Below are 14,479 nucleotides of genomic sequence, written 5' to 3'. Positions count from 1 at the left end.
GTGTGTGTGTGTGTGTGTGTGTGTGTGTGTGTGTGTGTGTGTGTGTGTGTGTGTGTGTGAATGTGTGTGTGTGTGTGTCTACCTATGTGTGTGTGTGTGTGTGTGTCTACCTGTGTGTGTGTGTGTGTGTCTACCTGTGTGTGAGTGAGTGAGTGAGTCTACCTGAGTGTGTGTGTGTGTGTGTACGTGTGTGTGTGTGTGTGTGTGTGTGTGTGTGTGTGTGTGTGTGTGTGTGTGTGTGTGTGTGTGTGTGTGTGTGTACGTGTGTGTGTGTGCGTGTATGTACGTGTGTGTACGTGCGTGCGCGTGTGGGTGATCGGACGGGCTGCTCATCAGAAGTGTCCTCCAGCAGAACTTCCTCGTGTGTGTGTGTGTGCGTGTGTGTACACCTGTGTGTGTGTGTATGTGCATGCATGCGTGTCCGCTCCAAGGACACACACACAGCGGGGGGGGGGGGGTCGGACCCCGGCAGAGCCAGCAGGTGATCGATGTCTTAATCAGGGCTAACGCCGTCTGACTCCAATCACAGCGGAGCTCACGGCTCTGCATACAAATACTCCCTCCCTCCCCTCCTCTTATTCCGGAGAGACATTCCCAGCCCTCCAACGAAGGAACAGCCTCCCGATAACGCGTCCGTAACTTACGTCTGTTCAAGCGCACCCAAAAGTACACGCAGTACATGAAGAATACATTGAAGTAGAACCAATCATGATTCACCTGTTCGGCCCGCACACACACACACACACACACACACACACACCTCTTTCATGATACATTAGAGGCGGGGTTAGTGGCCATTAGAGCCAATCAATCCTGGAGTATGATGGAGGCAGCTTATAGGTCAGGCCGGGAACAAAACAAAGTACGGATCAATATTAGATCGGCAACTTTTAGAAGAATTCGATTGGCGCTCTGAACACAGAGCCTATGGATGGAGCGACGCGTACAGTAGGTCTGCAGCGTGGCTCCGGAGGTATTTCTTGCAGAAGTTTGGGTTTAAAGTGTGAGGGCGGGGTCACTCCCACTCCAGAGACCCCATCACACCGCCGGCCGTTTGAAGCACACATTGCTGCCGGTCAAGGCGGTAAAAAAGGTATGATTTGACAAGATTACAGGGAGAAAAAAAATAAGATATATATATATATATATATATATATATATATATATATTACGGGAGGTCGTGGAGAGACCCAATCAGCGCCGGTTCTACACCCCCTTGGCCCAAGAACCCCGACGGGAAAGCGGGTAAACGGTTGCTGTGGCGACCCCCCCCCCCCCGGACGTACCTCCAGCTTCTTGCCGTCCTCGTCGTACACCGACATGGTGACCTCCACGTTCTTGGGCGTGGTCTTGCTGCCCTTGTCGAACTCCCCCTGGACCAGAGTGACGTAGATGTCGTTCCTCACGTCCCCTAGGAGAGGAGAGGAGAGGAGAGGAGAGGAGAGGAGAGGCGGCGTTAGGACTCCGAGCTCACCGACCCCGGCCTGGTGAGCTCGTTAGGACAGTCCTAACGACCCCGGCCTGGTGAGCTCGTTAGGACAGTCCTAACGACCCCGGACTGGTGAGGTCATTAGGACCTGGTGAGGTCGTTAGGACTGACCCTGGTGTGGTGAGGTCGTTAGGACTGACCCTGGTGTGGTGAGGTCGTTAGGACTGACCCTGGTGTGGTGAGGTCGTTAGGACTGACCCTGGTGTGGTGAGGTCGTTAGGACTGACCCTGGTGTGGTGAGGTCGTTAGGACTGACCCTGGTGTGGTCATTAGGACTGACCCTGGTGTGGTCATTAGGACTGACCCTGGTGTTCATGTAATAACAACGCGGGCGGTGAGGGGGCTTCTGATCAGATAATAAGAGGGGGAAGCGCCACATAGATTACGGCGGGAGACCTAATGGAGAGCTTCTGGGAGCTAATGGCTCGCGACGGCAATAGCAGGCGGACTGAGCAGCGTTGGTTTTTCCCGTGAGAGGGCTTGTTGCAGTGCTGATTTAACACGCACACTAAAAAACTGGCACTCAGGCACCTTGAATGATACGCCACGCTGTCATTTACCCCCTTCAGCTGGTGGAGTGTGTGTGTGTGTGTATGTGTGTGTGTGTGTGTGTGTGTGTGTGTGTGTGTGTGTTGGTGGAGTGTGTGTGTGTGTGCGTGTTTTGGTGTGTGTGTGTGTGTGTGTGTGCGTGTTTTGGTGTGTGTGTGTGTGTGTGTGTGTGTGTGTGTGTGTGTGTGCGTGCGTGTGTGGTGGACTAGGGGCGGTGGTGGTAGTCGTGTGTGTGTGTGTGTGTGTGTGTGCGTGCGTGCGTGTGCGCTCACACGCCAGCAGGTCGCACATGTGTGTGCATTGTCCGAGTGTTTGTGTGCGTGTTGATGGAATGAATATCCGTGTGTGTGTGTGTGTGTGTGCGTGCGTGTGCACCTGGCATGATGATCTCGGGGAAGCCCATCTTGCGGGCCACGGCGGTGGAGCGGTCCACCAGGTGGGGGAAGTCCTTCCTGATCTGGTGGATGTCGCCCGGCAGCAGCTTCAGGGTCACCCACAGCCCTGCAGCGCAGCACAGGGCACTCAGACACACTGAACCAGGAGAGAGAGGGGCCCCCCAGGGCCCCCGGGGAGACCCACACTGAACCAGGAGAGAGAGGGGCCCCCCAGGGCCCCCGGGGAGACCCACACTGAACCAGGACAGAGGGGGCCCCCAGAGCCCCCGGGGAGACCCACACTGAACCAGGAGAGAGAGGGGCCCCCCAGGGCCCCTGGGGAGAAACACACTGAACCAGGAGAGAGAGGCCCCCGGGGCCCCTGGGGAGACCCACACTGAACCAGGAGAGAGAGGGGCCCCCCAGGGCCCCCGGGGAGAAACACACTGAACCGCTCCCCAGACGACCCAGGGCAGGGGGGGGAGAGAGAGAGAGAGAGGGGACAAAACGAGGACAGAGGAGATGAGAGAGGGGGAGATAGGAGAACAGAGCGAGAGAGAGAGAGAGAGAGAGAGAGAGAGAGAGAGAGAGAGAGAGAGAGAGAGAGAGAGAGAGAGCGAGAGAGAGAGATGAGCGAGGCAGGACAGAGGGGGGAGAGAGAGGAGACGAGAGAGGCAGGGAGGAGATGAGGGAGATGAGGCAGGGAGGAGATGAGGGAGGCAGGAGAGAGAGAGAGAGAGAGAGAGAGAGAGAGAGAGAGAGAGAGAGAGAGAGAGAGAGAGAGAGAGAGAGAGAGAGAGAGAGAGAGAGAGAGGCAAACAGAAGCAAAGCATGGAGATGAAGGAGTCAAAGGTGGGAGCCCCCGGGCGGTTCAGTAAATAGAATCATCCCGCTCGTTAATAAAATCACGTAAACAAACAGGAAATAATTGGGCAGGGGGGAGAGACTGGCAGAAAGGATTACATTGTATATTTCCCGAAACACGCTCAAATACAATTTTTAAACCCGGGGTTCAGCTTCCAACATCTCCGGTTAACACCGGTTTGAGTGGAAACACGCTCAGTAGAGTTTTCCTTCGAGAAAAAAAAAAAAAGAGTAACATTTTCCGCCACATATCAAATTGCTCCGGAGCCCAGAAGTGGCAATTTCCAGCGTCAAATAATTGGGCCGGGATCGACCCTGGACCCCCACGCTGGGGGGGGGGGGGGGTCTGTCCGAGCTCCCTGCTAATGCAGAGACAAAGGACCTATGGGGCGACTTTTCTGGGTCGCATTTCCTTCGCAATTTAGCACCGGCGCCGCTCTGATGTCTCCCGGCGGCGGCGGGGGCGGGAGGGGGGGGGGGGGGGGGGCGGGGGCGCTCGGTATTCCGAATCATGGCGCGCCAGAGTGATGATGGCGGCCAGTCGACGCGCTGGGAGTTATAAATGGTGTAAATGGTGCGGTGGGCTCCATTTGGGAGTTGTGAAGGGGGGGGGGGGGGGAAACAACCGAAAGACCTCCCTGCTCCGTCTCCTCTCCAGCGTTTCTCCATCACGGAGAAGGTTTGCGGTTCCATAACTTGTGATTGACAGGCGAGATACTAGATACACAGAGTATTTCACACGGAGCCTTTCACTCACATACAGTGGGCAGATGACAGCGCCACTCCTCTAAAGAGAGACGTTTGCTTTGTTTGCTATGCTTTATTAGAGGACGAGGCCTGGTGGTGGGTGGTGGCCATGGTAAGCGCTCTACCCGCTGAGCCAGGGTCGCCACCGACAAAATCCACTTCTAACAAACGACACAAACGAAAGCTCTTCAACGGTACCTGCAAGAACAGAAAAAGAGTGGCAGGAGTGGACGTATGCGGTCTCTCGTGCAGCAACACGGACACGTGTCTGCTCTGGGGGTGGGGGGGGGTCCTGGCACCGCTGCCTGGCCTGAGCTGACCTGACATGTACCCGGGGTAGCGTTCATGGGACATGACAGAACTGCTTTGGCAGCCAGGATCATCCCACAGACTAGAATAGACTCACGGAGCCTCGTCTCGAATAAAGAGGCTCATCGTTATTTCTGGGGCCGCCGCCTCCTCCTCCTCCTCCTCCTCCTCCTCCTCTCGATCTACATGTCCTGGCTGGGGCCAAGCAGGCGCGGAGAAGAAGAGACGGTCCTGATGTGATTAGAATTGTTCAGTGTTGGTGAAAATAAAGGCGTCGGGATCAGTACACGATGTACCCAGACTCAGAGTTGGACGTGCAGTGTACAGCTGTCTCCTGCACTTCCTCCTGCCGGACACCGACGCCTCTCAGACAGATCCGTCATGCATGAGGGCGAGCCATCGCATTAGCACAACCCCCGTGCAAGACGGAGATTGTTGTGATCCTGTGTATGGCGAGACCACACGTCACACGCAGCGCATTGGTTCAGCTTGACATCACGAGTTCCTGCCGAGCCTGCTTGAAGCCGGCTGATCATCATCGATCCGTCTCCTGAGCTCAGCAAACATCCCTTTCCCCGGGTCATCTCCGCACTGGACTACTTCTGCTAACTGCGATGTTTGTCTGCTTCCCGGGCTGTCAGCGCTTCCGGGCCTCCGGGATTCAGAGCGCAACGCCTGGTGCTCATAGCTCATCGAGCTCAGAATGCACGTCATGTGTGTGCGCCGTTCTACATTTCACTCTGCATCAAAGTTCCCGCCCTTGATGTTGCCATGCAGGGGAGCATCGTCTGTGGCTCCGCACGGCAACCACCCACACCCCGGCTCTCATCCATCCCTACTAATGAACAGTCTGCCACTGCCTTCGCCTTGTGGAAACTCATCTGCAGTCTGAAGCTCTTCCCGCGTGCGCCACCTCCATGGTGGGGAGAGCTCTCTCTCTCTCCTTCTGCAGGATCCTTTCCCGTCGTCCATTAAACACATGCTGATGTACTTTTGCTCTGAACATCTCAACCCCTAACAGATCAAGCTTCTCGCCGATGAATTAGTGAACAGGCGAGATTCTCCTTCCAGCGGTAGACGCGAAAGAGGACCGGAGATGGAGCAGGTATTGATTCATAGCGTGGGCTTGATGCTTGAAATGTGTGTTCGTATCGAGTTTGCCCGGTTTAAAGTTGCCATTGTACCGCTGCGTTACATTCAACCCTTCTAGAAACACAACAGCTCAGTACACCAGTACGGTTGACCCAGTATTACTACTGGGTCAACTGTTACATTAGTTTGGCATGAGCGCACACGGTTACAGGTTGTGTGTGCTCAGTGTGAACATAGGATGAAGGGCGTGGCATTCATTAATCTATACATTAAATGTAGAATTTAGTGGTTTTTTCACGCGCAGTTGGAAGGACTTCACAGAGTGACACGTTGCTATTGTTGACAACTGATGACAGGCTTTGGTCATTTATTAAACGTATTTACGTTTAGTCTTTTGTGGACTAGCAGCTAGAATGACCATGGCCCCTGTCATTAACTTATTTATTAAATGTGTTTATATTTTAGGTTTGACATGACATTGTTAGCGTCTAAAATCGTGCATTGGTCATTCATTCATTGTGATTCATTCATTCATGTGATATCATGTTAGGAATATATATATATAACATGTATTAACATGTTATATATACACAACACAATAACACATATATAGATAACATATATAACATGTAATGACATCATATGACATTTATATATATTTAACATGTGATAACATGTGATGACATGTGAGGAGGGCGCGCCGTACCTTGGCCCTTGTGGTTGACCTCCTTGGCAGCGATGACCTTGTTGATGACGGTCTGGAGGAAGTCGTTCTCCCCCGCCACTCTGGGGGAGAGACGGGACGGAAACGGGACATTAGGGGGGGGGGGAGAGTCAGAAAAGAATATAGAGCGACAGAGACGGAGCGAGGGAGAGAGAGGGACGGAGAGAGGGAGACAGAGAGAGATGGAGACAGTGAGAGGGAGGGAGAGGGACAGAGAGAGGGAGACAGAGAGAGAGAGAGAGAGAGAGAGACAGGCAGAGAGTCAGACCAAGGAACGATTGACAGAGAGAAAGAGAGAGAGACAGAGAGAGAGACGGAGACAGAGAGAGATGGAGACAGAGAGAGAGACGGAGACAGAGAGAGATGGAGACAGTGAGAGATGGAGACAGTGAGAGACGTAGACACAAAAACAGACAGACAGGCATACAGACAGTCAGAGAGAGACACACACACACACACACAAAAGCAGGAAGGAGAACATGATGGCAGACACAGTGAGTTAGCAGTGAGGTTGGATGGACGTCAGAAACACACACCACATCGTTGAGGAAATGACGCAGATTCTGCAGACATTAAGAGACCCGATACCGAGAAGGAATAAAGCTCAGTTCACACGCAAGATAACCCTCATTTAAAATTCTGGAACTTAGCCACTTTATACTTTATAATTTACAATTTACACTTTGAATTTATAACTTTGAATTTTATACTGTTTATACTGTATTTTGTTTGCCCTATTTGCTGTTTGTTCTGTTTGTCTTCATCTTACTTTAGCATTTTCCCTTAGTGTCTACTTTTGTTGTATTAGTACTTTGTATTATTGTATTTTATTTATTTTTATCCTGTGACCCTGGGAGACTATCCATCCAGGGAGCGATGATGTGTTACAATATCCCAGACTCTGACGAGCTAGAACAAGACTTTTTTTTGGGGGGGGTCCAGATTGTCTGAGACAAGCGCGGTACAGCAGCGCAGAGGAGAGCAGATGCACTTTGCAGAGGCACCAGATGCCTGGCGACTGGGAGTGAGGGAATAAGGAACGGAGGCAAAGGATGGACTACATGAGGAGCAGCAAGTGAGATGTGTCACGTCCAACGAGAGGAGGAACGGAGGAGACACCGGTGGGGCCTCAAGCTGAGAGAGACGCCTTCAAACCGTCTCCAAAACGGACAGCACAGCAGCAGCTGGCGTTCAGTAGAGAGTGGGGATTGGTTTCAATTAAAAAAAAAAAAAAAAAAAAGGGTACAGGATTTCATGTCCTGAGGGATTTTATAAAGTCTGACCAACCAAGCAGGGATTCACTATAAATACTTGGCATCAAACCATACACAATGTTTGAATATTAGTTTATAGCAGCAATTCCTGAGTTCATTAGAGTGTGAATGTGATGTCCTGGGGATTTTAAAAAGTCTGACCAACCCAGCAGGGTTCACTATAATTATGTAGCAACAAACCACACACAATGTTTGAATATTAGTTTGTAGCATCAATTCCTGAGAATGCAGCTCAAAAAACTAACTAGGTCAACCAAGTGCAGGTTTTCCAATGCAGGACACCCCTGGCTATATGCAATGCTATTTCTGCTCTAGAACTACTTTCCAAGTCTGTATTTCAGGGCCATTGGCTTTAACCAAACAGCATCAACAATATCCATTTGATTTAGGCGCTTATTTCCTGTCCATATTCCCCCTCATGACAACAACGGAGAATCTCTCAGGCGCGGGGATCTGGGCCTGGCTGTTCAAACCATTACCTCCCCTCTTCCCTCTATTTATCTGCACTAGTAACACTCAGGCTTGACCAGTGTAAAACCTCTTTTGCCGAAACACATTTTCCCTAAACGTGGCCGGACTGATTTGTAGCAACGGATAAGGCCGGTAACTGGGGTAAGCTGCCTGCTAGCCGTGCTGCACCCAAACGCATTTCCAATTATACAGAAGTCCCATGAAGGAAAAGGTTGCTCTGAGCTAAAGGCTGCGAGTGCTTTCTTACTAGAATGGCAGCACTTAATGAGATCGCCTTAATTGAGTCAGCGGGGAATAGGTAGAGAGCTTCTTCAGACCCACTAATCAGTTGTCAAGCATCCCCGACTACACACCACATGCTGGCACACACACACACACACACACACACACACACACACACACACACACACACACACACACACACACACACACACACACACACACACACACACACACACACACACACACGCTCGCTCGCACACACACACACACAGGCTTGCATGCACGCTCGCACGTACACACACACACAATTCTAAAATGGAGCAGTTGAAGCAGTTTGCCTATTTGATGCATTTTATGTATTTAAATGATTGTGGCCCTTCTGGGTTGAATATTTTCCTTGAATGCATTTATTAGAAGTCGCTTTGGACCAAATGGGTCGGTTAAATAAATGTCATAAATGAAATGTAATGTGATGTGATGTGATGCGTTGCATGCAAACACAAACATGCACGCTCACACACATACAAATACACACTTTTTAGAAAAACTAGTTGGCACACAACATGCAAACAATGCACACACAGATGAATGAATTTTAGCTTCTGGACGGGTCAATTAACGCACACTTGCACAAAAGTTAATGAACACACACACACACAGGTAAATTAATACACACACACACACACACAAATGGAAAGACACACAGCTTTGTACTCACGGCTGGAAGGGGATGAAGTGCTGCTTGTCCTCATCGTCCATCTTGCCTGTTATGATGTCTGTGACGTCCATTACTATTGATAGTGAGAGAGAGAGAGAGAGAGAGAGAGAGAGAGAGAGAGAGAGAGAGAGAGGGGGAGAGAGAGAGAGCGCGAGAGAGAGAGAGAGGGACAGAGACAGAGAGAGAGAGAGAGAGAGAGAGAGAGGAACAGAGAGGGAGAGAGACAGAGAGGGAGAGACAGAGAGAGAGCGAGAGAGAGAGGGACAGAGACAGAGAGGGAGAGAGACAGAGAGAGAGACAGAGAGAGGGACAGAGAGGGAGAGACAGAGAGAGAGAGAGACGGGAGACACACTGGTGATGTTTTTGTGGTGTCAATCTTGTTTTTACGTCGCCTTGGATAAAGGCGTCTGCTAAGAAACATAAAGTAAGTAAGACACGCACGCACACGGACACACGCACGCACACGCACACACACACACACACACACACACACACACACACACACACACACACACACACACACACACACATCGGGACGATCTCCTCGTCCCGCCCGCAGCCTGACAGGAACGCGAGGCGGTCAGCAGACGGTCCGGAGGTCAGAGGTCATCCGTCACCCTGAATCGCCCTTAATCAGTGGGGCTCCACACCCGCCACTCAGGGGAACTTCAGAAGACCGGACGCCGACTTGTTCGATCGGGAACGCCGCTGTCCCGTTCCGCTCAAATGAGGAAAAGCGAGGAGGAAGAGAGACGGAAAACAGCATAAATCTGTCTTTTGGAGCAGTGTGGGCAGAGCGCCAACGGGATTAGTTTATGATGTGTTTGGCGGCGTTCCCGTCAGCTACGAATCTAAATCCGAAGGCCAGCTTCTTTTATCCAGACGGATATCTTGGGGTTCTTGCCAGAAATCACACAGAAAGCGAACCGGCCCCCGTCCATGATTTATATGCTCCACCACTAAGAAGAGAGCGGCCTAATTACTGCCTTCTGCATATTTGAACAAGAGCTCTCCGGACGTAAACACCGACACTTCTGGAACAATGACGTTGTGTTCTCCAGTCGCCCGGACCGACGCAGGGAGTCCAGACCCGTGGGAAGAGCTTTCCTCTGACACCTGAGGTGACCATGACCAGTCACTCACGTTCACTCTCCGTGTGTCTCTGTCTCCGTCACACACACACACACACACGCGCGCACGCACACGCACGCACGCACTTTGTTGCAATGCGAGTGCAGGCCAGTCTTGACCAGTTTGCGCTTAGAACAAGTTCATCGATCTGTCTTCAGTCTCTCAGACCAAAGCAGAAAGTCCAGACCTGTTGAAGACCCTTCCTCACCTGACACACCTGCAGTGACAACTCCTCTTTCTAACGGGTGCCGAGTGCTTTGGTTTCTGCCGTTCTGTGCTCTGTCCCCCACCAGGGTGTGTGTGAGCTGGAAGTCTAGCCCTCCCAATGTGTGGGTATAAGCTCCGATCAAACTAAGGTAATGCCTGGCACACACACACTGGACGATTCATCTAGTGTGGAAAATGTGAGAGACACACACTTGAGGATGGATGAAGATACATATACTGTTTTGGTGGTTGAGTGTGCGGAGGGGAACGAGTTTGTTAGCACACACACCACACCACACACCACACCACACCACACACCAGTAATCAGTTCCAGTCAGGGCTTCACTGACTGGAGTCAGAGGGGGAAATCAGGCACAGAATCGGGGCTAATTCTCCCGTAGTGTGACCCCAGCATGTGGCTGATTTAAGCTTACAAATTAGGATTCATGGATTTTCAACTTCTAAGATTAAAGTTAAAGACAAAGATTTTAGAGGGGGGAAGAAAAATAAGGAATTCTGGTGAGAAGAGAAAATCTACTAGAGGGAATGTCCAGTTCCTTTTTGTTTCAGATACTGCTTTGTCACATACTTCATCAAAACTCTGTATTTATTCTCTGTCTGCGTTCTTCTTGTCATATTCTTATTACTCTCGCTCCGAAGGAGGACAACCAGCGTTCAAACTTCATAGGAAGTAAGAGACAGGAAATTGCATGCCGTTGATCCGGAATAATGCTATAATCCATGACCCTCTCTCTGGCTCCATAGATATCGAATATTTTGGAAACAAAACGTATCATGGGAATTAAAGGAATCATTTTTCTGTTCAGACCTGCACAGGACAAGAGCCTGAACATGGCGCTGTTTATGACACTACTCTGTGAAAACACAAACAGAAATATACCGTATCTTTCGGAAAAATAAAGCTGCGATTTGTATCAGATTTTTCGCTCGCTGGGGCTTATTTTCCCGAGCGGCTTACGGGTCGAGTTTGCAAAACACAAAGACTTCAAAGAAGAAGGATGGTGCCGTTATCAGTGATTTGTTTTGGGTGATAAAACATGAAGTTCGTCATGCCATCACGATAAAGCCCTGTGCTCATCTACATGGAGGCTTGTCAGTAAGAAGATAACCTCGTGAAGAAGTTAACATTGGCAGCTCTTCTGACATACAAGACTGCTCTCCACAAAGTCCATGAACCACAACTCAAAGACTCTGCCTCCCGACGAATTGCTTTTAAAAAAATAAAAGAAGCCTTGTTTTCAAAATCTGTCAAAACTTTCAGGGTTGTTCTAAAGCTGGATTTTGAAACATATGACCCTGTTTTACTGCTCCTGCGACTGAAAATTCAGCTTTCATTTTTCTGAAAAATATCTATATCTATGTATATCTATATATATCGTTCACTCCGAACAGCCTCCTCAGCCCCAAGGGCAGCTTCTTATCTCTATATCTATACTGTATATATCTCTCTATCTATCTATGTGTATATCTATGTGTATATCTATGCGTGTAGATCTATATTATCTCTGTGGCGTACCTGCCACTCCGAACGGCCTCCTCAGACCCGAGGGACAGCTTCTTATCTCTATATCTATGTGTATATCTATGCGTGTAGATCTATATTATCTCTGTGGCGTACCTGCCACTCCGAAGGGCCTCCTCAGACCCGAGGTCAGCTTCTTATCTCTATATCTATGTGTATATCTATGCGTGTAGATCTATATTATCTCTGTGGCGTACCTGCCACTCCGAAGGGCCTCCTCAGACCCGAGGTCAGCTTCTTGGTGTTGTTGTCCCTGAGCTCCATGCGGCCCACGCGGACGATCTGACACACAAAGCTGATCCGGTCCCTCTTCAGGTCCTCGCTGCCCAGGTCCTGAGGGCGGGAGACATAGGGAGACATAGAGAGAGAGAGACATAGAGAGAGAGAGACATAGAGAGAGAGAGACATAGAGAGAGAGAGAGAGAGAGAGAGAGAGAGAGAGAGAGAGAGAGAGAGAGAGAGAGAGAGAGAGAGAGAGCGAGCCCGTTAGAAACATAGAATCACACACGGAGAGAGAGAGACCAATTGAAATGTCTTATCTGAATTAGAAAATCACTCATTCATTCAGAATTCAAAATGTGCAGAGATTTATAGACACACACACAGACACTCACACACACACACACACACACACACACACACACAGTGTTACAATGTGAGTGCAGTGACTATGTCTTGACGCTTAGCGTCTATAGAGCGTCGTCCAGGTTCCACTGGTGGACAGCAGGGTGTAACGCTGGGCCGCGGCCGGGCGCCCGCTGGTACCCTGCCCTGCACCCCCGCCGGGTCCGGAACAATCTCCCTCGGCCATCGCCGCCGCCATCAACCGCTTCACGCGCCACGGAACCCCGTGTTTTAAAAACCGCTCCCGTCGACAGCATCCACCGCACACGGCGGATTAATAGTTTTATTCTCCCAGGGGTTCTCCCTGGAAGAGTCTGGAGTTCAGCCGCAGCCCGCCGAACACTGGGGTTACACGAGCCCGAGGTGGCGCGCACGCACACACACACACACACACACACACACACACTCTCTCTCTCTGGGAAGGGACTTGGCAAACGTACAGCCACCTTTAACAGCTGCCCATAACATGGCTGGATGAGCAGCGGACCACAACATGAAAACACACACACACACACACACACACACACACACACACACACACACACACACACACACACACACACACACACACACACACACACACACACACACACACACACACACACACACACACACACTCCCTGACTCACCGTGAATACTGCTCGCAGGTTATGAAGCTGGTCTATGTCTTTGACCAGACCAGAGCTGGACCACTTCACCAGGTAGTTTTCACTGAGGAGGGAGGGAGGGAGGGAGAGAGAGAGCGAGAGAGAAATAAGAAAATGGAGAGGAATGGAGGGGAATGGATATTTAAGCAATAGATCACGACAGGCTGTGGTATACGGTCATTATACCACAGTTAAGGGGCGACGGCGACCCCCTTAACTGTGGTATAATCAACGTATACCACTGACTGAAGTGATCTATTGCTTGTATAAAACAGTTACGTAAGTATGGCGAAATGAAAGTCATAGACACCCTCAATTTTGAAAAAGCGAGAAAGTCGGAAAAGCATTTTTTTTAACGAATACAAAAAGTAGTCCCCTCCTGACTGCCTGCAAAGTGTGTACAGCGGTTGCTATGCAACACACTGTAGCGTCCTTCAGAGAGAAGGCTAGAGACGGTAGCTTGGTTCACCGGCAATTTAGCCTTCTATCGAGTTCACTCACCGTGTGCCTATTCCTAGTGCATTTCCACCCTCTCCAGCAATCAACATGTTTTTAGGCTTCAGTGAACTATGCTATTGCTTTTTATATATAAATAAACAACAGTTCAAGTTAGGCGCGGAGTGACACTGAACTCTGTAAACTGAACGGGCGTCATAGCTGTGTGTATACGCTCAATATACAACAGTTGGGAACCAATCAGATCGCTTGATTCATGCCACCCGTTTTATAATAATGAATAAACACTTTTATAACACAGCGTGTGCAGTTGTCCACGCCCTTCCACCAAATCTCTTCAAAACGTAACTTAAAGAACGTAATTCCATCTCCACACACCACACCCAACGCCACCGCGGGTGGTTCTGAACACAGACGCCACAGGTGCCGTCGACGGGGAGACTTCAAGAACACGCATGAACAACTCTGGAGGCCCGGGGAAAACGTTCCAGAACAAAGCAAAGCTCTCCTCTGCGCCCCGGGTCGCTCGGAGGGCACAGGAACAGGTAAAAGTGCCGCCGCGTCGCACACGTCCGCACCGGTGTTTGCCTCAGAAGGTACGGCTGAATGGGTTTGGCAGGTGAGCGTTAAATAAATAAAAACCTCAAATGAAAACCTTCCCTCCTGTAAAGTTTTACTGAGCGGCGCGGCCGTGAAACTCCATCTTGCTCACGTAGTTAAACTTGGTTCTGTGTGTTTCGGGGGGGCTGTGTTTTTTAACGGCGCTCATCATGACCAGCAGGAACCCTAAGTACACCAGTACAGAGTTTTAATGACGGGGGTGAGCAGCCCTCGTCACAATGGCATGCACTCAACTCACGCTTAATAATGTAACTCAAAAAAAAGGGCATCAATACTTTAGGAGAACGCAAGTCATCGAAAAAGTTTGGGAGCTGAACCAACTTAAGAAGCTCCTGCACCGACACTCAATATGCGTGTGCACACCCGTGCGTACGTGCGTGCGTGTGCGTGTGTGTGAGTGTGAGTGCGTACCTGACG

At 50.3% G+C, this 14,479-nt stretch overlaps 1 protein-coding gene across 1 annotated transcript; it reads right to left on the bottom strand.

Annotated features, from left to right (window-relative positions):
• Positions 1 to 1,286: 1,286 nt before the first annotated feature.
• Positions 1,287 to 14,227, bottom strand: LOC311371001 (dedicator of cytokinesis protein 1-like; the record flags this gene model as incomplete). Its single annotated transcript, XM_084489263.1, has 7 exons — positions 1,287 to 1,411; positions 2,414 to 2,539; positions 6,131 to 6,210; positions 8,834 to 8,906; positions 11,912 to 12,047; positions 12,968 to 13,049; positions 14,119 to 14,227. Coding segments are annotated over 7 exons (731 nt in total), but the record flags the coding sequence as incomplete, so codon positions are not given.
• Positions 14,228 to 14,479: the final 252 nt, after the last annotated feature.

The sequence above is a fragment of the Micromesistius poutassou genome (assembly GCF_964030765.1).
Source record: "Micromesistius poutassou genome assembly, contig: SCAFFOLD_5750, whole genome shotgun sequence".
NCBI lineage: Eukaryota > Metazoa > Chordata > Actinopteri > Gadiformes > Gadidae > Micromesistius > Micromesistius poutassou.
Note: the sequence above shows the minus strand (reverse complement) of the source record. Positions and strands in the feature narration are given on the sequence as shown.